Source organism: Choloepus didactylus, chromosome 6 (assembly GCF_015220235.1).
Source record: "Choloepus didactylus isolate mChoDid1 chromosome 6, mChoDid1.pri, whole genome shotgun sequence".
Lineage (NCBI taxonomy): Eukaryota > Metazoa > Chordata > Mammalia > Pilosa > Megalonychidae > Choloepus > Choloepus didactylus.
In genome coordinates this window covers 8,454,834-8,481,224 of record NC_051312.1, presented here as the reverse complement: position 1 = coordinate 8,481,224, position 26,391 = coordinate 8,454,834, and the positions used below count along the sequence as shown (strand labels likewise).

General features: G+C 56.2%; 1 protein-coding gene across 4 annotated transcripts in view; it reads right to left on the bottom strand.

Annotated features, from left to right (window-relative positions):
* Positions 1-1,447: 1,447 nt before the first annotated feature.
* Positions 1,448-26,391, bottom strand: part of SPTBN2 (spectrin beta, non-erythrocytic 2) — a 38,858-nt gene continuing 13,914 nt past the window's right edge. For 3 of the 4 annotated variants that reach the window (XM_037839199.1, XM_037839200.1, XM_037839202.1), the window contains 31 exons: positions 26,188-26,303; positions 24,325-24,437; positions 24,007-24,194; positions 22,674-22,791; positions 21,987-22,145; positions 21,432-21,734; positions 20,221-20,374; positions 19,174-20,044; positions 17,265-17,402; positions 15,615-16,371; positions 14,900-15,102; positions 14,472-14,562; positions 14,111-14,257; positions 11,288-11,551; positions 9,900-10,124; positions 9,497-9,586; positions 8,885-9,145; positions 8,667-8,797; positions 8,250-8,454; positions 7,411-7,785; positions 6,508-6,752; positions 6,281-6,419; positions 5,923-6,007; positions 5,460-5,656; positions 4,989-5,131; positions 4,823-4,898; positions 4,690-4,740; positions 4,265-4,485; positions 3,194-3,367; positions 2,636-2,678; positions 1,448-2,305 (listed from right to left, as the gene is read on the bottom strand). In XM_037839199.1, the coding sequence (XP_037695127.1) occupies positions 2,072-2,305; positions 2,636-2,678; positions 3,194-3,367; positions 4,265-4,485; positions 4,690-4,740; positions 4,823-4,898; positions 4,989-5,131; positions 5,460-5,656; positions 5,923-6,007; positions 6,281-6,419; positions 6,508-6,752; positions 7,411-7,785; positions 8,250-8,454; positions 8,667-8,797; positions 8,885-9,145; positions 9,497-9,586; positions 9,900-10,124; positions 11,288-11,551; positions 14,111-14,257; positions 14,472-14,562; positions 14,900-15,102; positions 15,615-16,371; positions 17,265-17,402; positions 19,174-20,044; positions 20,221-20,374; positions 21,432-21,734; positions 21,987-22,145; positions 22,674-22,791; positions 24,007-24,194; positions 24,325-24,437; positions 26,188-26,303 (6,517 nt within the window). In that variant the 3' untranslated portion in view covers positions 1,448-2,071. The remainder of the gene's footprint in view (positions 2,306-2,635; positions 2,679-3,193; positions 3,368-4,264; positions 4,486-4,689; positions 4,741-4,822; positions 4,899-4,988; positions 5,132-5,459; positions 5,657-5,922; positions 6,008-6,280; positions 6,420-6,507; positions 6,753-7,410; positions 7,786-8,249; positions 8,455-8,666; positions 8,798-8,884; positions 9,146-9,496; positions 9,587-9,899; positions 10,125-11,287; positions 11,552-14,110; positions 14,258-14,471; positions 14,563-14,899; positions 15,103-15,614; positions 16,372-17,264; positions 17,403-19,173; positions 20,045-20,220; positions 20,375-21,431; positions 21,735-21,986; positions 22,146-22,673; positions 22,792-24,006; positions 24,195-24,324; positions 24,438-26,187; positions 26,304-26,391) is intronic. The other variant, XM_037839203.1, reaches the window with a different exon arrangement.

Genomic DNA, 26,391 nt, shown 5'->3' with positions numbered 1-26,391 from the left:
CCTCTCCATTCTGCCTGACCTCCTCACTCAGCTGCTCCACTTACATTTTATACGTTAAAAGCATAAAATTATAATTTCTCCATAATTTTCCTTCCCCATATACATTTCCTTTCCAAACCCCCAATGACTGCCTTTCCCTCTACCCTCCAGGCTTGCCCCCTTGGTGTGCAAATACCCAGGTTCCCTGAGTACCCCAGAGGCACGACTTTTTCTTCCCTTGGTGCAGTGGTGATTTCACTGTTGTACCTAAGGAACAAGAGAAGTTACCTGTGTGGTGCTGATGTATTAGTCCATTTAGCCCCACAGCAGATTGCTCCACAGATTATGTGTAGCCACAGATTTCCCTTGGGATACTTCTGAACTCTGCTCCTCTGAAGATTAAAGGATGATTATCCTTTGGGCTATCTGGTCTACCACAGCTCATGTTTTACAACCACCCTGGGGCTGTATCACGCTAGCCCTGGGTCTGCACACACCTGATCTTGTCTGTCTCTGCCATTGGCGATCCTGTTAAAGATAGGGCTTTAGCCTGGGAAGATCTTTTCTGAGTCCCAAAGCAAAATAGAGAAGTGGTTATTTGTGTGTGTGGGTGTGTGTGTGTGGGAAGAGAGGACAATTAAAAAACAAAACTTTTTCTGTAGGAGACCACCAGAGAATGGTCATCTCCATCAACCTCTTGAGTGCTGCGCTGGGGTCAAATACTATTGTACCAAACCTCCAATCGCCAAACCGGCGAAAAGGGGAAAGCTACCTTCTCCTCTTTTTATACTTCATCAGATCTGAAATATTTCTCCTAGGTGTTTGTGTGTGTGTTTATACACTTATGAGGTATCTGGTGGCTGCTCAGGGTGACTTTATTCTCTGGGTCAGTGGATTGAGAACCTGCCACTTGGCTGATCCCTGGATGAGCCTCCTTGATCGTCTCTAGGGAGGTGACACGTGGTGGGGGACAGTGGTCACCCCCTGTGTGCTCCTCTCCCTACTGCCAGGCTGAGCAGCAGCTGAGACCAGATCGTGCCAATGCTCTGCCGTCATCACCGTGATTCCAGGAGGGCCTGGGCATTCAGTTTCGAAATCAAGGTGTGGAGTTTTCTATGGTTTCTTCCATTTTTTAAAAAGGGTTGAGGGAATCAAGTCGAGTGTTGTGTGTCAGGCCTTATAACATTAATACTGTATTGACATCAGTACTACTTATCAACGTCATCCTAGCCCACGGTGAGCTTCTTTGGTCTCTAAAAGAGACTTGGCATTGATCGGCCAAGAAAACTGGAGGCCAGTGTCATGGGGAAATGGGTCCGAGGTAGGGAGACTCTAGAATAACAGGGGTTCTTTGAAGGTTTGGAGGCTGTGGGCAGAGTGGAAACCTGACACAGGAGACCAGCGCAAAGGACAGAGCACAGGCTGAGGCAGCGAGGGTCCTGGAAAGCAAAGCAAGGACACCAAGAGGCAGTAAGAGAAGCTGAGCTGTTTAATCACCTCCTTGGCCAGACTCGAGGCCACGGTGGCCCCCGAACAACTCAACCCTGGGCGCTGTTGAGAATCACTGGAGATGGAGTGGCCACTGGGGTCAGAGGACGAGGAGGGCGGGGAAGGGAAGGGGCATCGTCTGCATCTCTGACTCTGACACCTGGCCCTCCTGCCCCTGGGTCCCGCTCCAGCTCTGAGAGGTTCCTGGCCGGCCCCCGGGGGCAAGGAACCAGACGGGGTGTCCTCGCTGTGTTGGGGGGATGACCCTGAGTCAGGGGTAGCCATTCCCCACATGGCGCACGTTGAGGGGGCGGCACTGTCTGCACCGCGATGGGGGGCAGAGGCATAAGGCTAGGGGAAGAGGGAGGAAGGGGTGGTACTGGGAGCTGCCAGGGTCCAACCACCGGCTTGGAATTCACTAGCAGAAGAGGAAGGTTGCCCTCGGAAACACCGACATGTCCCCAGGGACGGTTCCTGTTGCTTGACCCTGGCAACAGACCCTAGCAGCAGGCAGTTGTCCTGACAAGTGGGTGGCCCCTGTCGACAGTCCCTGGCAGTTTCCCCAAGAGAGGGAGGGAGCTGTCCTGGGGGCCTTGCCCCCCAGCTACTTGTTCTTCTTGAAGAAGCTGAAGCGTTTCTCTCGCTCTCGTTCTCGGCCGTCCTTGCTGCGCAGGATGGTGGGCCCCTCGGCCCCACCCGGTGACACAGGGGGCATGGTCATGGCCCGGGTCATGCCCCGGCTGGCGCTGGGCCCCGCCGGCTCGTCGGGCTCTCCGGAGGCGGAGGACGTGGCGGCAATGGCCGCATTCACCACCCGGAGCCACGAGCTCATCTCTGCCTGCAGGGTGGATAGAAGGACACCTGGTGGGCTTCCAGGAAGTGGCACCGGGGTGGCGGGCAGGCGTATGGGTAGCGGGGGAAGAGCAAGAGGACGTGGCAGGAAAACAGCTCAGCTATTTCGTCTTGGGAGAAAAAGACCCCTGTGAGACAGGGAACATGTTTCTGTGTGGCCTTTGCAGACAGCCAGCTGGCACAACGTGGCCTGTCTCACTCCAAAGATGAGACGCCGATGGGAAAACAGGAGAGTGGGGAGACGGGGGTCACAAGGCAAAGGGATCTAAGTGTGGCCAGAGAGATGGGTGTGCGGGAGGAGACGGGGACTGCTCACCTCATCCTTGGCCTGGAATAAATATTCTTTTCCATCCTGCAAGCTGTTGGGAGAGGGAGAGGCCTCAGTGCAAAGCTGAGAATCTGGGTTTGTCGGTTCAGCGCTGCTGAGAGCCCAATTATAGCACCGAGACAGGCTGGGGGCCCGGGAGGCACAGCCCAGCTGCAGCCTCACCGCCAGTGCGGACACGTTTTGTACATTCATCAGATTCCCAGTGTTGTGCAAAAGCACATCCTTTTCTAATGGGTGGCAGGGGCCAGGGTGAGCTCATGTCCAGTCGTGGACCAGGCCTCCCGCTCCAGCTGCTCGAGGGCAGGCCACTGGTGGCCCCTTGCCTTCAGATCTTCAACCCAGGATAATTTTTTTAGCTTGATGTTGTGCAACGTCAGGCCTGCCTCTTTCTCCCCTTCAAAAGGGGTTCTCTCTCGTCTACCTCTCTTCCCGCAAACGCCTGGCCTTGTAACTCACGTTCCTCTGGACCTAGCTCAGGGGGCTCCCCCTTTACTGTGTAACTTCCAGCTTCCCCTCCCTTCCTGAGCGCATGCACCCCGATCCTACCCCAGCTTGAAGACGTGTTTGCGCTTGCGGTAGTCGAAGGCGACACTGCCCTGGGCCCTGGCCAGGCTGACAGGCACTTCTCCGTGGTATGGCACCCCCGCGCTGGCCGCCTTGGCGTCCTTGTAGAAGCCGAGGCTCCCGCGGCGCAGGATGCAGTACACGTTCTGCCATGACCTGGGAAGGATGCGGTGCAGGTCAGGGGGTGAGACAGGCCGCCTGGGCGGCTCCAGAGGGCTTCCTCTGGAAGTGGACTTCCAGCTCCACGCCTGTGTTTAGGCCCATCGGCTTTTTAACACTTAAGAAGAAAATTGTTTATTTTTTATTTTGCCAAACACCCCCACTTCCCCCATCTCCTGGTAACCTCTAATCTCCTTTCTCTCTCTGCAAATTTGCTGTTTCTAGACATCTCTTAGAAAGGCTTGCATACGGTTTCCATCCTTATGTACCCTGCTTATTTCTCTGAACATAACGTTTTCAAGGTTCATCCATGTTGCAGCACGTCCCAGAACTTCCTTCTTTCTTATGGCCAAATAATATTCCACTGTGTGTCTGCAGCACCTTGCGTTTCTCTGCTCATCTGTTGATGGACAATTCGGTTGTTTCCACCTTTTGGCCACTGGGAATAATGATGCAGTGAACGTTGGTTTACCAGTATCTGTTTGAGACCCTGCTTTCACTCTCTTTGGGTATATACCTAAAATGGAATTGCCGGGTCAAATGGTAATTCTATATTTAATTTTCTGAGAAACCGCATTTTACTTTCTACAGTGGCTGCGCCATTTTACATTCCCACCAACAGAGCACTAGACTTCCAATTTCTCTGCATCCTCTTCAGCGTATTGTTTTCTGTTTTCATTTTTTATTTTTAAGTAACAGCCATTCTTGTGGATGTGGAGTGGTATCTCACGTGGTTTTGATTTGCATTTCCCTAGTGTAGGCCCGTCAGCTTTACACCACCCCGGTTCTCCTGGGAACCCACTCTCTGATCCTGAGCCCCATCCCTTTACCAGGGGGCGCGTCTCCTAAGGAGCGACTGGGGGGGCACGGGCACGGCAAGCCCAACCCCGGTACCTGTTGGCGGCCTTCTTGCTGAAGGCCTCCATCTCCTGTTTGCGGCACAGCATTCCCTCCATCTGTTCCTGGGCAGAGAGCTCCGGGCCTCGAGGGGGCAGGGAGCCCACGTGGGCCAGCTCGGATGACCTGCTCTGGGGCATGGCAGGCGGGGCTGGGCCCCGGGTCCGGCTCTGTCTGTCTCCCCGCAGCCCGTTGGCCTCATCCCCTGTGCCAGAGCCCTGTGGGGAAGACGGTGTGGTCAGGGATGCGATGGGAGAGGCCTCTGCCCGATATCCATGAAGTCTGAGGCTCAAGAGGTGGTCTCCACCCCCACCCCCACCCTCTCCCTTCCCCAGTCTCCCCACCCACCCACCCCGGCGCTCCACCCCCTTTGTTCCTTCATCTCCCAGTCACCATCACCCACACGTCCAGGAGAAACTCACAGGCCCTTCTGGGAAGCTGCCCTGTTCAAGTCTCTGTTGCTCCATCAGGGGCTGCAGGGACAAGGAGCTGTCAGAGGACACGCGGGGGGCGGTGAGGATTCTGGTGGGGGGGCCTCTGGAACTGCTGGGTTACCTGCAAGGATTCTGCATCTGTGCAGACTCCGTTAATGGTAGGGTGTGGTGGGGAGGATGGCAGCCGTGGGTGGGCTCTGGAACAACAGGAGGCAAAGCTCAGCAATAATTCCTCAGGCTGCCGAGGGCCGGCCCTCGCCCTGTGACCCCCGGGTCCTCACTCTCACCCGTCCCAGGTGGCCTCAGGAGCCGCCTGGCCGTCCACCCGCTCCCCTTCGGGCAAACTGGCTGTGGGTTCCGGAGCCGGAGGCCGTCTTCTCCGTTCCTCCTCCTCCCTCTTTCTTTTCCGCTCCTTCTCCTGCTCCTCCAGCTGTCAGAAGATCAGAGGTCAGAGGTCAGAGGAGAGCAGGTCTCACCTGAGGGACCTTCCCCAGGGGTCTGTGGAAAGCTGAAACGTCTCAGCGCTAATCTGATGAAACGGGAATGATGGAGAGTAAAATTTGGATAGAAGGTGGGGGGTAAAAGCAGCGGGGAGATGGTGATTCACAGCACCACTCAGGGGAACTCATGACTTTGACATTGGGGACAACGGGACATGTGCAGCTTTACACCTGGCAGGTGCTAACGTGGCAGGTAGGGAGGATGTGTCTTGGGGGACCGGGATGGGCTGGGCGCTCCTGGGGCCCCGGGGCCCTCACCGCAGTGAGCTTCTCCAGCGCACTGAAACGCTCCTCCCAGGCCACCGCCGACTTCTGGAAGGCTTCGTGCCGCTTGATGAGGCTCTCGACTTCATCCACCGTGCAGCCCAGCTCGGCACTGCGCACCAACGGCTCCTGGCTGCACAGCCAGGCCTCCGCCATCCCCGCGTCTCTGCCAAACACGAGCACCTCCAGGACTGCAGGGGGTGGGGGTCGCAGGGAGATGGCAGATCAGAGAGGGCCCTGGTGGGGCCTGGTGGCCACGGTAACCTCAAGAAGAGGATGCAGAGGAGGCCATTGACACAGAGCAGGGGTGGCAGGGTGGTGCCAAGCACAGGCACCTCCAATTCTGCACCCAAGACCCCTGGTCTCACCTACTCTGGAAATTATAGCCATGAGACCCCTGGTCCCCTCCCCAGGGCCTGGTGCCACAGCCAGCGTCCTGGCTCCTCCTACTGCTCACCCAGCTGCAGCCACTCCATCTTCTCCTGCCACTTGTCGGCTGTGTCCTGCCGGCGGGCCTGAAGCTGGGACAGCTTCTCTGAGATCTGGAGGGAGTAGATGCAAGTCAGCACCCAGTGGTGCCTCTCCAGGGTCCCTGGAAATAGTTCCACCTGGGGGAACTACTGATTTCTGATTTCAAGAGATAGAAAGTTCCGGGGAAAAGATGGAAATGTGGAAAATCCTTGAGAAGCCCTGAGGTGGGGAAGAGAATGAAGGATTTCTGCAAAGACAGGAAGAAAGACGACTCGGAGGACAAATCAGAGTTGAGCCCTCCAAAGTGCGGGGGGTGGGCCCGGCCATGACCAGGCCTCACCCACCTCCTCGGCCGCGTGGTGGCTCCTGGCGAGCAGCTCCTGCCCCATGGTGATGCAGGACGAGAAGCGGTCCGCCCTGGCCTCGATCTCGGCCTTGATGCCCTGATGATTTTTGATGACCAGATCCGCTGAGGACACGTCCCTGGGGGGTCGGATACGGAAATGGTATCACCTGCTGCCCAAGACCCCATCGCAGCCCCCAGCTGCCCAGCCAGCCCCCTGGGCCTCACCGGGGCCGCTCCTGGGCGTCCATCTGCAGGTGGACCCCATCCATCCACAGCATCAGCTCCCGCACGGCCTTGAGGAAGCGGAACTTGTCCGTGGTGTCCAGCAGCAGCTGGCGGCGGGCAGCGGAGCTCCCCTGGAGCTGGGCCCAGGCCTCGGCCACGGCCTGCATGTTGCGGCCGATCTCCTCGGCCTTGTCCCCGGCGTAGGCCTTCTGCAGCCGGCGGCCGTCGTCCTGAACCTGCTGGACCTGCAGAGTCCGGGGTGGGAGTCAGGGGGCACCTGAGAAGCTGTGACCTCCCTCTTTCCTGGCTGCCTCCCTCCCTCCACCTCTAGCCCTGTGGACCAGCCAATGAAGCAGAAGGAAGAGCTGAGAGTGAGGGGTGCAGGGGAAGTTCAAGGCTTGTGGCCGAAGTGAGCCTTGCCACACTTGCCCTGCCAGGTCTCCTCTGGGGGGCTGGGCCTAGCCCCAGGGTGACCCTTTAAAAGGGCCACTGAGCAGCTGAGCTCTCCGTGGGCGGCCCAGGACACAAAGGCCCGTGAAGATTTGTTAGAATGAGATATTCCGCCTCAGAATGGACTTGGATGGAGGCTGACTGGGTTTCAACAGTTGAAGGAAGAGTTTATGCTTATTTTGGGCTGGGTGGGATCAACAGGGAGATTTTAGCACAACACGAAGAACCTTCCAGCCATTGGAATCGTCTGCAAACGCCAAGGGCCCTCGGGAGGCTTGTCACCAACAGTGTGAACACAGTGACTAGGTGTCTCCTGGCCAGGAACGTTTCCCAAGAGCAATTCTAAGCTCATCCCGAAACAAGACCCCCACCCCCAGCATTTCCCGGGCCCCCGGGAGCCTCCTGTCCCCCAATCTCCCCCAAACCAGCCCCAGCCCCGTGTGAGGGTCCGACCTGGGCGCTGAGGGCCTGGATGTCGTGCTCGTAGGCACAGTGGCGACGCTGCAGGGCCTCAGCGGTGTTGAGGTCGCGGCCTGTCCCGTCCGGCAGCTGCTGCTGCTTGTGCTGCACCCGCGCCAGGGCCTGGCGCGCCCCGTGCAGGAAGCGCTGCAGCTCGTGCGCTGCGGCCAGCACCTGGCCCCGCGTGTCCAGCAGCTCGAGCAGGTCAGCCCAGGCCTCGTTGAGACCGTCCTTCCACTCGGCCACCGTGGCCCGGGCGGCGTGGCCCCCCGCAATGAGCCCGTTGGCCAGCTTGTTGGCACTGTCCACGCGCTCCTGACCGATGGTGCTCGTGTCCCGGGAGAACTCCCGGAATTTGTCCCGGAGCATCTGGTGGAGGAAACAGCTGCCTGGACAACACTGCACACTGGTGGACGCAGTCACCCCCAAACTGATAGCCCACTTCTCTCTCCCCCGGGCCATGTGGGCCACAGGCAGTTTCTTTACCAGGGATGAGTTAGCGAACGTGTGCAGCTGGTTCCACATGACCCTGCAGGTGACTGACCTCCCCCACCTCCAACAAAGGCGTTTCGGGGTGCTTGGAACCTTCAGACTCTAACCACTGTCTGTATTTCTGTGCCAGTAGGAGCCCCAGACCCGGGACTGTGGCGGGGAATCTGAAGCTCAGCCCTGAGTGACTGGGAAGTTCCCCTTTGCCGACGCCCATGCCCAGGCCCCGGTCCTCCTCGCCGCACAGCTCTGCAAATGCTGCACCTAGAAACCCAGGAGGACCTGGGCTCCATGCCCTGGTCTCCCAGCAGGTCCCCGGCTCTCCCGTGTCCTCCCACACTCACGGTCACGTGCTCGTAGTCCTGGCCGAGCTCATGGGAGGCCGCCACCACCTCGCGCTCCTGGATCCACTGCTCCAGGTCGTCGAGCTCGCGGCGGAGCTGGCACAGCCGGAGGTGCTCCTGCAGGCGCTCCCGCCGCTCCCCGGCCAGCTCCTTCAGGCCGGCGTACAGCTTGTCCACCTGGGCTTGGCGGATCGACAGCCGCGTGCTGCGGGGGGAGGGGGTGGGCACTTGGGTCCCCAGCCCAACCTGCAGAGCCTTGCCCTCTCGGTCCCCCAATTGCTCTCCAAGTCTCCACTTCTTCAGCTTTCTAGGTGGTTCTGTACACGCGCAGTACAGAAGGCTCCACCATCCCTGCATCTTCCAGGAAGCATTCCCCTCTCCCCCAGGGGCTGGCCCCTGGGCTGCCCACGTGCTCACCTCTCCGGGTGGTCGTGGTCAATCAAGTCCTGGCTGCTGGCTGCCAGCTGGTGGATGGTCTGGGCGTAGCCGGCCAGGGCTTGCTCCAGCACCTGATGCTGCTTCACCTCAGCCTGGGCACTTGGCTCATCCTGGGGGGAGGGACAGGGGGCATCGGGAAGAAGGGGCCCGGCGGGGGAAGCAGCAGCCCCAAGGCCAGGCTCCGCCCCAGCGCCCACCTTGGCCTTCTCCTGGCCCATCATGTGCAGCTCCTGCTCGCCCATCCAGGCCTCGGCCTCGGCAGCATCGCGGTAGAACTGCTGGGCCCGCAGGGCCCCCTCGAGCCGCCTGCCTCGGAGCTCCAGCTCCTGGCTCAGGTGCTTCCACATTTCCTGCAGCTCCGCCAGCTCCGGGCCTGCCGCTGCCGTGCCCAGAGCCCGCTGCCGCCCCGTCAGGTCTGCAATCCGGGGCTCGTGGCCCTGGATCTCCTTCTGGAGGGTCTGCCCACAGCCACGGAAGGAGAAACACAGAAAGATTTGCCAAGGGACCCCCGGCCCCACAGCCCCCTTATACCTACTTGCCCTCCAGCCCTCCGCTCACCTCACACTTGCCTCTCCTCCCTCCTGATCCCACTTCAGCTCCCTCTTTTCTGGCTCAGGGATCTGACGGTCACAAGCCCCACATGATCTCTCCCGAGCAAATCCCTCTCCCGAGGCGAGCTGCAGGGAGTCACTGAAATCTAGGGTCATACCCAGTCTTGAAGTGGAACCGAGACACCCCAGGCCCTCAGAAGGAAACAAGCTTCCAAGTCTGGGGAGGCTCCGGGAACTTCTCTTTAGCTTGGGCCTCACCTGGTTTTTCTTCATGAGGAGCTGGACACTGGGCAGATCCTTGCCGTGTTCCATGGAGCTGGCCATGGGCAGCCGCTCCGTCACCCACAGCTGGATGAGACAGGGGGAGTGTCAGGGGATGTCCAGAGGGCAAAGTGGGGGCCAGGGGTCAGCCAGCAGGGATACCGGGGGTGGGGAGGGACGGAGGATTCCTAGAACTACTGGTGTGTGTGTGTGTGTGTGGAGGGAACGGTCACCTCTGGTTCTGGGGTAAAGGGGCCTGCGGGGCATTTCCAAATGTCCCCAGGGGGAGGTTTCCAGTGCCAGAGGGAAGAGGGCACAGAGCGCAGTTGCAGCTCCCAGCATCTGGGGGAAGGAGCCGCATGGCAGGGAGCCATCCGTCGCCCGGGCCCTGGCGACTCACGATCTCATCCTCCACGTCCCGGTGGAACTGGTGCTGCTCGCGAGAGGCCTGCAGGCGCTGGCAGCGCTCCTTCATGGGCTGGCACAGGGCCCGGAACTTCTCCTCCACGGCCCTCGAGGTCCTCTCCACCTCCCCTGCACCCCGGTCTTCCTGGGCCAGGGCCTTGGCCTGGGCCTGGATGGCCTCCACCTCCTTCTCTCTCACGGCCATCTCCCGCTCCAGCATCTGCCAGTGGAGGAGGGAGACATCAGCGGCACATTCCCTTCCTCACACTTAGTGGAGTCCCTCGTCCTCAAGCCTCTATCGTGGCATTTTATCCCCAGGGCCCACCCCCCATCCTGGAAGAGAGCAGACCCTCATGGCTAGATTGGTGGATCTGACACTTTAAGAACCCTGGGGGAGCATGTTTTTAAAAGATGCAGGTTCCTGGGTCCCCACCCTTTGCATTATTGTTTATGGACTCTCTCTGCCAAATCCACCCTTCTTCGCCCTGCTCTGAGACACCGGAGCCGGGCCCTGCCAACCCTTCTCCTTGGCCAGCTGGGGCAGTGTCAGCAGAGGCCACTGGAGGGACACCACTGGCCTGGCAGAGGAAGGGGCTTCTGTTCCTGGTTCCAGAAGCTTCTCTTCTTGTTCCTACAGCTAAACTGTCAACGGCATGCAAGAGATCCCTGTGGCTTGCACCCCTAGCCAGTTTCCCTGGCATTCCAGCAGGAAGCTTCCTGCTTGCCAGCCCTGGCTTGCCCTCTGTAGACCAGCTTGGACCCATGAACCCCAGCAAACTTCTCCAGCCACCCAGCAAGGAGAGGGCATCTTCCAATGTGTTCCTTCTTTAGGTGCTTTCCCTCAGCCCTGCAGATAGTAGCTGCTGCCTACATTTGCTATTCCTGTGTTCTTCAGAGCAGGAATCAGCAAATCCAGCCCACTGCCTATTTTTGCACACCCAGTTTTATCGGAAGATAGCAACGCCTATTCATTGACGCATCGGCTACGGCTGCTTTCGCCCTACGAGGCTGTGGGCTTTGTGGACCCACAGAGCCTAAGATATTTACCATCTGATCCTCTACAGGAAAGTTCACTGACCCTGCATCAAAGTTGTCTCTTACCTCTGAGGTTAGTTACCACCTTTTACTACATCATATTTCTTTTTATTCAGGTTTCCCTGTTCAAATGACTAGTATGGCTTCTGTCTCCTGACTTCACCCCGACTGAGACGTGCCCTCAGACAATCTGACCCTGGTGGCCCCGAGGTAACAGTTTGAGAACTATCAACCAACATGTTTATCCACAAGAACTGACAACGATCTCCCCAACGATCTCTCCTGTCTCACGAGCCTCAGGCTGCCTCTTCTGCTTTTCACCATCCCCAGCAAAGACCCCTGGTGCACCTGCTGTTTCTTGAGCAGGATGTTGACACTGGTCAGGTCCTTGCCGTAGTCATCCGAGTGCAGCTGGGCCTGTAGGCTCTCCATCCAGCTCTCCAGGGCCGAGCAGCTCTGGGCAAACAGCTCGGCTCGGTTGGCATCAAAGAGACTGCGGGCCTTGGCCTGGGTGGTGGTCTCCAGCTCGTCCCAGCGCTTGTGCAGGTCCTCCAGCTTCCCTGACACCAGGGCTTTCAGGTCTGGCTTCTCCAGGGTCAGCTCCCACCCTTCCTGGGGGGCAGGACAGAGAAGGCGCAGTTGCAGGGTTAGCCATCACTGAACTTGAACTTCCTAGGCCAAGAGCAGACTGGGGACCTAAAGTACAGGCAACAGTTCCAAGTTCTTTTGTGTATTTGTTAACATACTCTTCTCAACAGTTTTACCCCCTTCTCAACTGACCTAACCTCACTGCTGAGCCAAACCCTACACCTCTTTCAATCTCCAGCACACACCTCATCTCAATGAACAAGTCAGTGTGACCTTCCCTAACTGAATTCCCTCAGTGATTGTGGTTTCTAGGATCATATTGCATTTGGTCTTGTTATCATTTGCTGTCATTTCATGTTTCTCAACTCATTACACCTCACAGGAACAGTGGCCAGTGGCTCCCGCCTGATCTCCCCACTTCCAGCCTTTTGGCTTTGGGGCTTTGGTTTCCGGGGAGGTGGGGGAAGCACACTCTCTTGGCCTGCGTGTGAGGGATGCTGGAAGTACCAGAGTTCAAGCCCCCAGAAGCAGCCCTCGACCGACGATGGACAGGGAGTTAGCGGGAACGGCCAGCTTCCTTGTGCTTCGGTTGGAATAAGTCTCATGTGTTTCCTACAGCGTGTCCCAGAGATTCCCTTCGGGACTGAGTGTCAGTTGCCCACTAGGGTAACTGATATGACAGTGTACAATTTGTTGACTACCTTCCCTTCTCCATCTCGTTTCCCCTCCTGGTATGTGGGAGGAACACAGTGGAATGTTATTTGGTCATGAGAATAACGGGCCTGCACCGGAATCCTCGTTTCAGGGTCTGCTTCTAAGGGAACATAAACCACGACTTAGCTTTCAGTCCCCCTTAGGTGAGGCAACCAGGGTGAAGAGTGTCAAAACCTAGGCTGGGTGGCTTCCCCGGCCCCTGCACAATCCTCACTGCCATGCTGCCCAGGTTTCCCAGGACCTTGCCCCCCAGCCTGCCCCCCCATCGCTTCTTCCGTGGGGCTCCTTCACCCGTTCTCTGCTCCTGCCAGAATGACCTACCCCCTTGTCCCCATGTGGGCACCCATGGCCATACCTCTGGCTTTCTGTTCACACTATTTTCACCTGGTTGTCCAGGTTCTGCTCGTGCGTTCTGGACTGCCCCAAGTGCCCCTGCTCCTGGGAGCCCCACACCCCCTTCTCCCCCAAGCACCCAGGCTTTATCGGGCTCTCTCAGGGCACCCATCATGTTCTGCTCTGGATGCAGTGTAGCTCTCTGTGTCTAGGTCTCATAGCTGGCGACAGTGTCATTCCTTGAGGGTGGAGCCCATAACAGAGATCACTTTTGCTCCCCTCTTAGAGCCTAATAAATGCCTTGCAGACAGGAGCACTGAGTAAATATTTGCTGAACAAATGGAAAAACTGAACACACACTGGTCTCCCCTTCTCCCCAACCATCAGGCGCCTTTGCAGCACCTAGCTGAGTGCTGAGTGTACATAGTGCTCTCTGGGTTCACTTGCTCAGTGGAACTCAAGTTTTACCGTCCTCAGCTCTTGAGGAGGACATGGGGGGAGACCAAGCACCAAGGAACAGAATGGCTCAAAGGCAAGGGGCCGTACACGTTGGCCCTTGGGCCAAATCCAGCCCACTGCCTGCTTTTGTACATCAAGTTTTATTGGACACAGTCACACCCGTTTGTTTACGTACTATCTCCGGCTGTTTTTGCACCATAACAGCAGAATTGAGTAGTTGAAGCAGGAACTGTGTGGCCTGCAAAGACTAAAATATTTACTCTCTGGTCCTTTACAGGAAACGTTTGCTGACCCTTGCTGAAGAGTGTCATCCTTACCCAAAGAGAGTGAAAACAAGGTGTCAGGCAGGTCCGTGTACACCAGTGTTTACAGCAGCATTATTCACAATAGCCAAAGGTAGATACAACCCAATGTCCACCATCAGCAGATGAGCGGAGAAACACAACGTACTACAGACACACAGGGGAATACTGTTCAGTCGTAAGAAGGAATGAAGTTCTGGGACGTGCTGCTACATGGATGAACCTTGAAAATATCACGCTCAGTGATATAAGCAGGGCACATAACTACAACTGTTGTTTGATGTCACTTAGATGACTAGAAAAAGCGAGTTTGCAGAGATAGAGAGGGATTAGAGGTTACTAGGGCGATGGGGTGGGGCGAAGTGTTTGTTTGCAAAAATAAAAAAGTTAAAACAAACAAACTGGGAATGAGCCAGGACCAGCCCCCAGCCTCCTGCCTCCCTTCCCATGATTCTTGCCATGTTGCCCACTACCAACGAGCACTAAATGCCAAGAGGAGGGTTGAAACAAATAAATCGCCATCCTGCTTTGGTCCCAGGGAGTTATCGTGTTGGCCAAAAGCTGCAGTTTGGCTTCCTGCTGATTTGAACTTTCTCAAAGTCGAGAGCCACTGTCCCGCAGACCTGAGACGTTTGTCACCCAGACCATCACTTTCCACCTTGGAGGTGGGGTGCCACAGGTCCCCGGATTCCTGACCCTGAAGGAACCACATCCTGTGCTGTGCTGGCCCCACCTGGGCACGGCCCCAAAGGCTCTCTTCTTGCGCCCCCCTCACCTTGTCCACCTTGTCCAACCAGTCCTTGTTTGCGGCCAGCTCAGCCATGAACGCCTGGTGCTTCTGCCACTTGGTATGTAGGTTTCGGGCCTCGTCGTAGGACACGTCCTGGGCTGTCAGCATCTTCTCGTCGATCCAGAGTTTCAGCTGGACCAAGCATAAAGCAGGGATGGAGAAGGGCAGAGAACATTTCAGAGGGAGGGGCACAGCAAGGCTTAAAACTGGTGGTGGGCCTGGTAGGTGGGGGGCTTGGCAGGAAGGCACGAAGGGGCTCACATACCAGGGTGGCATCGAGACTGACGTATTCCATAAGCTGTGGGAAAGGGCTGGCCAGGGAGCGTGGGGGACCTGAGGTCCTTACCTCGTGACAATCTTGTAAGAAATGCTGCTGCTCTCGATTATCCCGAAGACGGCCCAAAAGCTGCTGCACTGCTTCTTGATTCTTTCTGTGTCTACAACAACGGGCCCTTGTGAAAACCCTGAATTTCTGGAAAAGGGCCATGACCCTCTAACTATCCCTAAAGGCTTTAGCTTTCCCACTGTGGAGATAACAGCTCCTGAGAGCACTACAAGAAAACTCAGGAATCCTGATTTCCTGCGTTGGCCTCCCTGTAGAGGCAGAACTTCCTGGTCCCTGCTCAGCTCCTCTCCAACCCCTTCTGTCTTCCTCCACTACTTTTTGCCAGCTCCCCTCACCCACTGGTCAGCTGGCCGGTACCACACCCGCCATCTTTGAGACCACCCCATTCCCCTGCCAGGCCCCTCGTCTGCCCACTGTCCTCGCCATACCTCCTCTCGATGGAGTCCGCCTTCTCTTGGATCTTCTCAGCATGGATGTTGCCCGCAGACACCAGCTGACGCCCAGCCTCCAGGAGCCCGCGGATACGCTCGCCATTGGCGTCCATGGTGTTCATGAAGTCTTCCAGTTTCTTTATAGCGGCATCAGCTGCTTGGAGTGTTCCCGGCATCTCCGTGTGGGACAGAACATATTCCTGCGTGGGAGGGGAGAGAGCTGCTCACCTCTCAAAGCACAATTCAATCTTGTGGAAGGGCAAAGACTGAGAAGGGGTCCAACCAGAGGGCACATCTGAGAGGCAGAGGCCCGTCTGGGGAACAGTAGGGTAGAGCACGTGGCTCTGAAGATGGGGCCAGATTTTATGTGAGTCTCAGAAAGTTTATGAGGGAGCCGGGCTGGAGGACCTGTCCCAGTCCAAATTCCTGTTTCATCTTATTTCTAGCTCCATTTCTTTAATAGTTACAGGACTAGCCAGGTTTTCTATTTCTTCTGAGGCCAGTTCTGGTAAATTATATTTACATCTTGTTTTGTTTTCACTCCTGGGTTTCTCTAACACATTCTTCCAGCTCATCCTGTTTTCTCAACTACTCCACCCATGATCATTTCTCATTTCTTCCCACCCACTCTCTTCCTTCACACTCCCCACCCCCACCCCCTATTTCCCTCTTCTTCCTGGTTGGGACTTGGCCCCGTACTCTGGGCTCTCACCTGGCTGCTGAGCACGCTCTCAGCTTGGCGAGCGTCCCGCAGGAACCCCTGGAAGCCATGGGCTTGGGCCAGGCGGCCTTGCCGGCTCTCCCACATGCGGCCCAGCTCCTCCCAGCCAGTTCCTAGGGCCTCCAGCCGCTGCCGTAGGAAAAGGCACTGGGGATCAGCCTGGTCCCGGGTCACCTCCTCACCCAGGGCCCGCAGCCTGCTGTACTCGCCCTGGGCCCGCTCCACCTCGCCCCGCAGGGCTGCGTGCTGGGCCAGGAGGGCCTCTGCCTCGGGCAGCGTGGCCGGCCCTTCTTCAGAGGCCACCGCGGTCTGCGTGCGGCCCAGCCAGGCCTGGAAGTCGTCCAAGCTGCGCAGGAAGTCCTGGAGCCGCCGCGCCTCACCCAGAGACTCCTCGCGACGCCGCATGGTGGCCCTGAGGTCCTCCCAGCCAGCTTGCACCTCTCCGAGCCGGGCGTTGATGGCGGGGGCTTGGGCCGGGTGGCTGGCAGCCAGGGCGTTCGCCTCTCGCGTCAGTTCAGCCACCCGGGCGGCAATGGCCTCCAGGTCCCGCTCGGTGCCGGCCAGCTTACGCTGCAGCGCCAGCACCCCGGCCAGGTCGTTGCCCAGGCCCTGCGTGGACTCGATGACCTTGGTCTTCTCTCTCATCCAGGCCTGGGTTTCCGTGCACTCTAGGTGGTAGTTCTGGATGCTCAGGGCCGACGTCAGTGCTGCCTTCTTGCCGTCTGCCAGGGACCGAAACTGCTGCCACCTGGGAGCAGTGGGAGAAGCCTGGAGTTTGGAGTTGTTTGGTAGCCCCACCCTGCTCAGATATATTTGGAAGCTTCTTCCCTGCTTATTTCTCCCTTGGTTACCCACCTGCTTCTACTTAAAAAAAAAAAAAAAGTTGGTAAAATACATATAACGAAACTCACCACTTTAGCCATTTTAAATTGTGCAAATCAGTGGCATCTTGCATATTCACTATGTTGTGTGACCACTGCCACTCTCTAGTTCCAGAACATTTTCATCACCCCCAAAGGAAACCCCATGCCCATTAGGAAGTCACTCCCATCCCTCTCCTCCCTGAGCCCCTGGCAACCACTCATCTATTTTCTGTCCCAGTGGATTTGCCTATTCTGGACATTTTTTCTAAATGGAATCATGCAATATTGTCCTTTGGTGCCTGGTTTCTTCCATGTCACATATTTTCACGGTTCATCCACGTTGTAGCATGCATCAGTACTTTGTTCCTTTTTCATGGCTGTATAAAATTCCATGGTATGGACATATTTTGTTTATCCATTCATCCATTGATAGACAGGTGGGTTGTTTCTACCGTTTGGCTATTGTGAATAGTGCTGCTGTGAACACGTGTGTACAGGTTTTGTTGGGATACCTGTTTTCTTATTTGGGCGTATACCTAGGAGTTACGTGCTAATTCTATGTTTACCTTACTGAGGAACCACCGGACTGCTTCTCCCACCCAGCTTCCCTTCACCCCTTCTTTCGATTGCTCCCTGTCTACCCACCAGCCTCTTGGACTACTGCTATCCCCTTTCATCCATTTCGCCATTTCTCCTCCCCATCCAGGCCCGACGATGAAACCCTCTTCCAGCCGCCGCCCACAAGCTGCTGCATTCTCTCTCACTTCCCCGGCATTACCTGTGGTTGAGTTGCCTCTGGGTGTCCTCGATGCTGTCCCTGCTCGGGCCACTAGCCTTCAGCAGCTGTGCAGCGATGTCATTCACAGCAGTAATCCGCGTGGCAAGGGCGTTCATCTCGGGCTCCAGGGTCTCGAACCTGTGGGGCGGAAGGGCTGGGCATGAGTGGCGGGAGCCAGCCCACACGCCCGAGGACGCCTCCACTTCCACGGGAGGCTTTTGGAGAGGCGTCTTTGCACCTCTTTGCCTACCAAGGTTTGTAGTGTCGGTTGGTCACGGGAGGAGACTTCAGCTCCCCCAAAAGCAAGCAGAAAAACTATTATCCCTGGGGTTTCTCCAAAAGATGGTGGAAGTTACAGGGCAGGAACAGCTGCACAACAGATCCTGCCCAGGGCCCCCCCTTTATAGGAGTCTCTTCGCCCACCTGGGTCCCATCCCATTAATAAGTGTTAACGAAGCAATAACCAAAAGTATTTGTTAAAGGGATAAAGGTGTGAAGTATAACTTCTCCAAGTGATGTTTCATAGCCTGATAAGACAAAGGTCGGCAAACCTTTTTTGGTAAAAGGCCACTCAGTAAATATTTTAGGCTTTGCAGGCTGCACAGTCTGTTATAACCGCTCAACTCTGCTCTTAATTCCTTCCCCATTGCAACTTTCCCCATAGTGGTTTCGATGTAGAGCAGGTTTGCATAAAGAAATTAAATGGGAATTTGGGGGGAGGTGTGTAGAAGCTGCAGACGACACAGGAAAAATTTAGAAACTCAGAAATGCATAAAATATATGTATAGTATTGTATAATAGCAACATATTTTATCTTTTAATACCAATACAGTAAACACCCATAAAAGAAAAAGAAAAAGTCCAGACTTCTCTGGTATGAAGGGCCAAAAAATTTTACGCAGATTTTCCAGATCGCAGGGGCACTGCCTCTCTAACCCCTGCAACATGGAAGGGATAACCATATTGTATGAGCAGCCATAGACGACAGGTAAACGAATGGGCATGTGTTGTTCCAATAAAACTGTTTTTACAAAAATAGGTGGTGGGCTCAACTTGGCCCTGGGGTTTAGTTTGCCGGCCCTTGTAATAGGATACCTTGAAAACTAAGAAAATCCTTCATGACGTTTTTAAGACCACTGGAAAAATCTCATTATAGACGGAACAGAAGATGATATCAAGAAATTGCTAATTTTGTTCCATGTGAGAATGGCATTGTGGTTTTATAAGAAAAGCATCTTTTCTATATGAATTCAAGATTTATTACTCTGGAAATGAAGCAATTTCACAAGAGGCGAATCATTTTCTCTGCTAAAAAGATTTATACCTTCAAAGCTTCAGCTATCTTAAGTCCACACACACAGTAAAAAAAAATTATATATATATATACTATATATATAGTGTGTGTATATACAGTATATAGCATATATATACTATATAGTATATAGTGTATATAGTGTATATAGTATATATAACATATAGTACATAGTGTATATAGTATATATAACATATAGTACATAGTGTATATAGTATATATAACATAGTATATAAAACATAGTATATAGTGCATATATATATACACTATATATAGAGAGTATTTAAGAGGGCTTCCTCATATTTCTTCAAGGGTGCATTCTGAAGAATGTAGGGTAAAATGGGGATTTGCTTTAAAAAGAGGAAGATGAATCAAATAGAGTGACACTGTGATCCTTATTGGGATTTGTTGCATAATTCTACTTTTGAATATGTTTAACATTTTCCTTTAAAACAAAAAGAGACATCTGTTGAGACTAGAGCAAGAGCTGATGGTTGAACCACCCCCCACCCCCATCCTCATCCCCATCCCCCCACCCCCACCCTGGCCCCCCCACTGCCAAGGCCATTCCCCATGGGGAGCACAAGGGGTCCCTACCTTTGCTGCACGACCTCCAGATCCTCCAGGCGCTCGGGCAGGGCCAGCCCGTTGAGCCACTGCTCCTTCTCCTCCACCCAGAGCCCGCAGGCCCCGGCCTCGCTGAGCATGGTGTAGAGCGCCAGGGCTGCCTCCAGCGCCCGTGCCCGCTCGCCCGCCCGCTCCTGCAGCTCCTTGTAGTGCTTCTCCAGGGTGGGCACCCTGCCCCGCACCTCGGACGCGAGGCTCAGCGCGGGAGGCAGGGCTGCGGCCTGCTCCTGCAGGGCGTCCAGGGTGGGCCGGCGGCCTCGGACCTCCTCCTCCAGGGCCCGGTGCTGCCGGGCCAGGGCCTGCGTGGAGAACTCGTCGTGCCCCAGCTCGGGGCTGGACACGAGGCGCAGCGCGTCCACCAGCCAGGCCTCCATGTCGTTGGCGTCGGCCTGGAACTGGTAGAGGCTGGCGGCCTGGGCGAGCCGCTGGGCCCGCTCCTCCGCCAGCGCCTCCAGCCGCTCCCACTGCGCCTGGAGCTCGGCCGCGCGGGCGGCTGCCTGCCCCGCCCCGGGGTGGCCCTCGGCCTCCAGCTGCCGGCCCTGCTCCAGCGTGAGCTTCAGGGGCCCCAGGCGGCCGCTCATCTCGCCCCGCAGGGCCGCGTGCTTGTGGAGCAGGCGCAGGACGCCCGTGAGGTCCCGGCCCGTGTCGGCCGAGGCCAGGAGGTGCTGCTGCTCCCGCACCCAGGCCTCAGCCTCGCCCACCTCCCAAAGGAAACGCCACAGGCGCCGGGACTCCTCCAGCCGGGCCCGCCGCGCCGCCGCCAGCTCGCACAGCACCTCGTAGCTCCGCTCCAGGGCGGCCACCCGCTCGGACACCAGCTGCGGGTCGCACGGCTTGTACTCTGCAAGGGGCAAGGCTGAGGGTCTGCAGCTGCTCCCGTCCCCTGGCCTTGCCGGGCCAGCTCCACCCCACGTGAATCCCCCTGCCCTCACCAGGCCGGTCCCCTCCCTGGCTCTCAGTTCCCCTGCCGTCCCAGCCCCCACTCCCCACCGGCCCAGTTCCTTCCTGGGGTCTCACCTTTCTCCGGGTCGCAGAAGCGCAGCGCGGATGCGCTGATGGCCCGCACCCGCTCGGCCTGCACGCCAATGTCCGCTTCCACCAGCTCATGCAGCTGCAGCAGGTCCTCCACCCCCGCCAGGTGCTTGCCCAGGTCCTGAGACTGCAGCCGGCCCTGCCAGGCCCACGGGCACGCTGAGGCCCCGCCAAGCAGCCATGCCCACCGTGCTCCCGGCTCCCGGCTCCACCGTGCCTCTGACCTCTTTGGGGGGCTCCAGGGCCTGTTCCCTAATGGGCACCCGTGCCCCTGCCAGCCCTGACACACACGCGCACACACACTCACACACAAACACACACCCTAGCTCTGGGCTGGCACCCTTGTCCTCAACTCCCCTCCCTTAGGACTTCCTTACTAAATCCTCTCCTGGAATCATGACTGTGACTCATACTCCAGGCCCCAGAATCACCACCGCCCTCCTATCATCACAACTCCCAGCAGCCCAGCATCTTTGGAGTCTCTCCCAGATGTAGCCTGCTCCTTCCCCGCCCCTGGTATCTGGAGGACTGTGGCAGCCTCTAATGGTCTCTGGTTCCCACTGGGGCCCCCACACACCTCCTTTACCCAGCAACCAGAGAACTTTCTAAAAACCTAAGTCAGAATCACCTCTCTCCCCTTTCCAGCACCTTCTAGGAAGCACTTTAAATGCTCCACATTCCTTTGAAGATCCAGATTCTGTGCCCAGGTATATCAGGCCATAGGTGAGCCGGCTGCTGCCGCCCAATCTCCTTCCACCACCCACTCTCCCTGCTCTGTCAGCCCCCCACCCCACCCCAGCCTGCCTTCTGGGCCTGAGAGGGCCACGCATGTGCGAGCCTGGGGGCTTAGCACTCCCTGGTCTGGCTCTTTTTATTATTCTGATCTCAGCTTAAATGGCACCATTTGGAGAAGGCTTTCCTGTCCACCCATCATGCAACCCTGTTCTGGTTCCCCCACAGCTCCCATTGCCAGCTGCTATTATGTTTATTTCCGCATCCACATGTTTGAGCCCCAAGAGAATGGGGAGCTGTGGGTTTTGTTCATTGGAATTGGGGCAGTGCCCTGGGCTGGCACACACCCGGTTGAGGCAGGCTGAGCAAATGGGCGAGAGTCCCCATGGTGGGGCCCTCATGGTCCCCGACCCCCGAACCCCGGTCTTGCTTTCAGATGCCCACTGTGCACAGCCCCTGGGTACCTTCATCTCCTCCATCCAGTCCATGAGGTAGAGCAGGTCCTGAAACACCTTCTGCAGCTCCAGGTTGAGGAGCAGCCGTTCCCGCCGGGCGGCCACCATCTGCCGCAGGAAGTCCCAGAGCCGTGCCACGTTGTGCTGCCGCGCAGCAATGCGTTTGATGTCGTGGTAGCGCTCGGCGGCCAGCTCCGCGGCCACAGCGTCCACCGCCTGCACCCGGCCGCTGTAGGCCACGATGTCCGTCTCGATGGCTTCGTGTTTCCGCACCGCTGCCTCGACCGCGGCCAGCTCCAGCCCAAAGTTGTCCTGTGGCCGGGTGGGGCGGGGAGGTGTGGAAACCAAGGGGCAGCTTCTTTGCTTGCCCCTTCCATCCCGAGTGCTCCTGCTGCCAGACGCCAACTCCCCGAGGCATCCTCTCCTCTTCTTCCCATCCCAGCTCACTAGCCCTGCCTTCTCTTCAAACCTCCAGGACCCACTTCCGGGACTTGTTGGCCATCTTCTCTCCTCTCGTTTCTCTAGCCCCCACACCGCCAGGCTCCCTGTCCCCCTGCCTCGTACCTGGGACACAAGGCGCTGGTTTTCACTGAGCCAGGTCTCCCGCATGGCGGCCTTGCGGTCGAAGCGGGCGGCCAGCTGCTCCAGCTTCTCCTGGCGGATCAGCTCGGTGCGCAGGGCCAGCTCGCGCTCGTGCTCAGCTTTCTCCAGCCGCTCCCAAGCCTGCACAGGCAGATGGGGTCAGTGCAAAAAGCCAGCGTCTGGGAAGCCAGGCTGGGGAGGTGTCAGTGGGGCCAGGGGCCCGAGGTAGGTCCCACGGAAGCTCAGTCTGATGGGTCTGTGGAATGTGGCCGGGCAGACCCCCAACAGGCAGGGGCAGAGCTGGGAGGGCCATGAAGCCACGGGAAGCCGGCGCATGGAGATGGACAAGGGCAGCTTGGGAACAATGGAAACCGTCTGGTGGGTTTGTAGTGGAGGACCGTGGCCAAATCTCATCTTCATTTTTTTTAATCTTTTATTGTTGTTTATGGGGTAAGGAATCTGGTACACAATTTTGTTACGTGAACTGGCGCAGGGAGAGGTTGGGGAGGAAGGGAGATAGATGCACGGCACCGAGGAGGCCATGGGCTGCAGGGACAGTGGTGTTCAAGTTGGAGCGGAGACGGCCCCAGGTCTGGGGACCTGTGGATGGCGTGTGGGCCAGCGGCCATCGAGGGCAGCCGGCCGTGGGAGGGGCTGCGGGCTGCGGACCTTATTGATGTCGGAGATGAGCCGGCCCTCGCGGGGCGTGTAGACCTTCTGGTTGTTGGCACGCAGCTTGCTCTGGATGGTGAAAAGCAGCACTTCCAAGTTCCCTTTCTCGGTGAACCTGGGGCCAGAGCCAGGGTAGGATCAGCGTCAAAGGCCACTTTCTTCAAAATCAAGTGTCCTGTGTTGCTTTTCTTCTTAAAAAGGCAAGGCATGCTCTTTGGGTAAAAGCCAGAAAGTACTGGCAAACCAAAAAAAACGTAACTTGAAAAAATAACCGAAAACCACACAGAAAAGATGGCTGTTACTCTTTGGCATGCACAGGTATGATTTTTGTTTTGCACACACGGGTTGACATCATTTATCAGGGACTCTCTCACAGTGAACCGGGCCCTGGTCTCAGGACTATGTGGGCATTAACTCATTTAATTCTTACCATTGTCTACCTAAGTATATCCCCCTCTTCCAGATGAGAAAACCAAGGCATGGAGTAGCTAAATAATTTGTCTAAGGGTCACACACAGTTGCTAAGTGGCAGAGCCAGGATTTGAACTCAAGACAGTTTGAGCCTGCACGTTTAACACTACTCTCTGCTGTCTACAAATAACTGTTTTGCAACCTGTTTTTCTGTGTATTTTTTCATGATCATCATTTCATGTCAATACGCCCATCTCTCCAACATTACTTTCACTGGCTGCACTCTGACTCGTCTTCCTTTCACACAGATCACACTGGTGACCATTCTTGTTCAACATCCCGAAGAGGACTTTCTAAGTCAAAGGGCACAGATCAAATCATTCCCTGGGATGTACAGGAAAAAATATTTTCTGGATTGATATCAGTTCTGGAGCTCAAACCTGTTCATTCCAAAAGAGCTCAATGATCAAGAAAACGCGTTTTAGCAGGTACCGTAGAGAACTGCCTGATGGTGATGACTGAAGGACAGCAATGATCGAGCCTTAGCAGCCGGCTGCGAGCTGGCAGCGACACTGCCGCCGGAGCCACTCCCACCCGTCCCTATCCTGGGGCTGGGTGGCTGCGGCCCCCTGACCAGTAACCTTAGCCGAGTGGAACTGTACCAGCTCCATGCACCAGAGCCACCATTTCCACAGCATGATTTTTAAAAGTGGAAAATCACGAAATGTCCTATTTGGGAACAGTTATGTCATTGGGAAGCTCTGGGTGCACTGGACTGGGGTAAATGATCCTCCAGTGCATTTGGGTCCTGCCAAATTTCCTTCCCAAAGGGCTGCCCAAATTTGGGCTCCATCCCCAAAAAGTCCACCTGCTCCGGGCAGGTGTGACTCTGCAGGGTGTGGCCTGGGGGGGCACCTACTTGGGTGGCTTCTCCACAGTGCGGTAGGAGTTGAAGGACTGCAGCTGGTTCTGGACCCCGCTCAGGGAGTTGGCCAGCTGCCGGTCGTTGAGGGTGACGATGGTCTGTTCGATCCACTGCAGCAGCTCTGAGGCCAGGGACTCATACTTCTCCACCAGCCGCTCGGCCTCCACGGCTTGGTCCAGCACCTGCGAGGCAGGGGTGTGGGGTCCTGTCTGTGGGGTTCCTGCCCCGCAGCTCCACCCTGCCTCTGCATTAGGTGTGCAGGCCAGGGGCCTCCCCTGGCCTGCACGCCTTCAACCCTGTGGCAGCGAGTACCTTGCCAATTCTTTTGCCTTCCACAGCCAGAGCCTTCATTTTGGAGAAGTAGTGGTAGTAAGTAGCCACATAGGTAATGATCGATTTCTCATCCGGTTGGTCCACATTCACATCTGAAGGAAAGGACCACCCAGCTCAGGCGGAGGTTAGAAGCAGGCCTCCTGGAGCCACGTCTGCAACCTGACGCCCTTACTCCAGTCCCAGGGCCCTTCTGGCTTTCCCAGGCGTCTTTCCAGTCCCCTTTCAGAGCCAAACGATGACTAAACCCTTCAGACCACAAGGCCGTGACAAAGCTCATCTTCTTTCTCCCCCTAGACATGGGAAGCGCCCTCCAAGCAGCATGTGGAACCCAGAAGCCCAATGAGGCCTGAACCCATTGTTCTCAGTGGAGACCAAAAAGAGTTGTTTGGGGAGGTAAGGCAAGAAACCGAGGGCCATTTGGGGATGGATCGTGGACTTATGGGCTGGAAAGATGTCCAAGGGGTGGCCTCATTCAGGGGCAGCAAGACGGAAGGTATGAACTGAGCCTCCCGAACTCGGATGTTCTGAGCAATGGGCCTGGGGGTGCAGGGCTGGTTCTCAGGGCCACTCAGCACACAGCTCTGGGTCTGACCTCCAGGCCAAAGTCCAGCCAAATGGCCTGCGAGCCGAATCTCTGCTTCCACTGCAAGGACCCAGGCTGACTATGACTCGAAATCCCCAGCCTCTCTTAATGAGGCCAGATTTTCTCCCACCTAAAGGTAAGGTTAAGAGGTGGCAAACCCTCTCAATTGCCTCTGAACAGGCAGGAGACACTCAAACCATCTTGGAAAGTTACAGAATACCCAGCCCTGCTTCTGTGTTCTTTATTATTGCAGTGCTTCTCAAATGTTCTCCTAGGAACATTGTGTCTCGCCTACTTCCATCATTAGTGAGCTGACATTTGTCATTTTGGACTAAGGAGGCAAGGGATGGAAAAAGAGGGAGAAAACAGGGAAAAAAATGACCAAGACTGAAATCTGCCCAAGGAGCTCTGGAAGGAACGTTTTCAGCAGAGAAGTCAGTTGGCCCTTCTCTGCTTCCCTTTTCCGGCCCCACCAAGAGGTGAGGACACGGGCTCTGGAGCCAGCCTGCCCACTGGGAAACCTCAGCTCCACCAGCGCTATGACCTTGGGCTGGTCGTTTAACCTTTCTTTCTAGGCCTCCACTGCCTCTTCCATAAACGGGGGATAGAATGGCACACATTTCTAAGTGTTGTTGTGAGGACCAAGTTAGTTGAAGCACATCACGTGTGGTGCTGGGTATGAAACAAGGGCTCGAAGCGTGGTGTGGATATAATCAGCGTCTCCATTGTCACCCCAGGGGCGGCTACCATGAGGCCAGTTGTTGGTGAGACTTCAAGGCCATGCAGCCTTGTTTAGAATTCTGGAATTTTAGACTAAGAAGGGCCCTGAGAAACCATGAAGAACGAGCCTCACGTTTTAGAGACGAGGAAATGGAGCCACACAGAGAGGTCAAACAACTGGCTCTAAGTCACACAGCTGCGTGTGGCAGGCCTGGGATAGAGCCAACATCCCATGGCTCTTTCTCCCTCAGGGGGAGAAAGCCTTTCTTCCTTTTTGTCTTCTTTTTAGTGGAGATATAATTCACATTCCGCAAAGCACAGCTTTTTAAAGTACACAATTCAGTGGTCTCTAGCATGTTCACAAGGTGTGCAATCATCACCACTATCTAATTCCAGAACATTCTCCCCACTCCAAAAAGAAACTCCATATGCAAGAGCAGTCACTCCCCATTCTCCCCTCTCCCCAGACCCTGGAAACCACTAACCTACTTGCTGCCTCTACCCCACAGCCTCTTTTTTTTACACAGCTCTGCCCCCACCTTCAGGATCCAGAAGTTTGGTAAGCCCCAGCTCCTTTTCAGCAAGATTGAAAGCATTCTGCAGGTTATAGTGTGCATTACACTTCTTCAGGGACTCAAAATCCAGCAGGTCTGGCCTGGGTGGACAGGGAAGAGAGAAAGGTATCAAAAGCACGTCAGTATGAGAAGATAGAAGGAATTAAATTTTAGGAATGGTTGTTATGA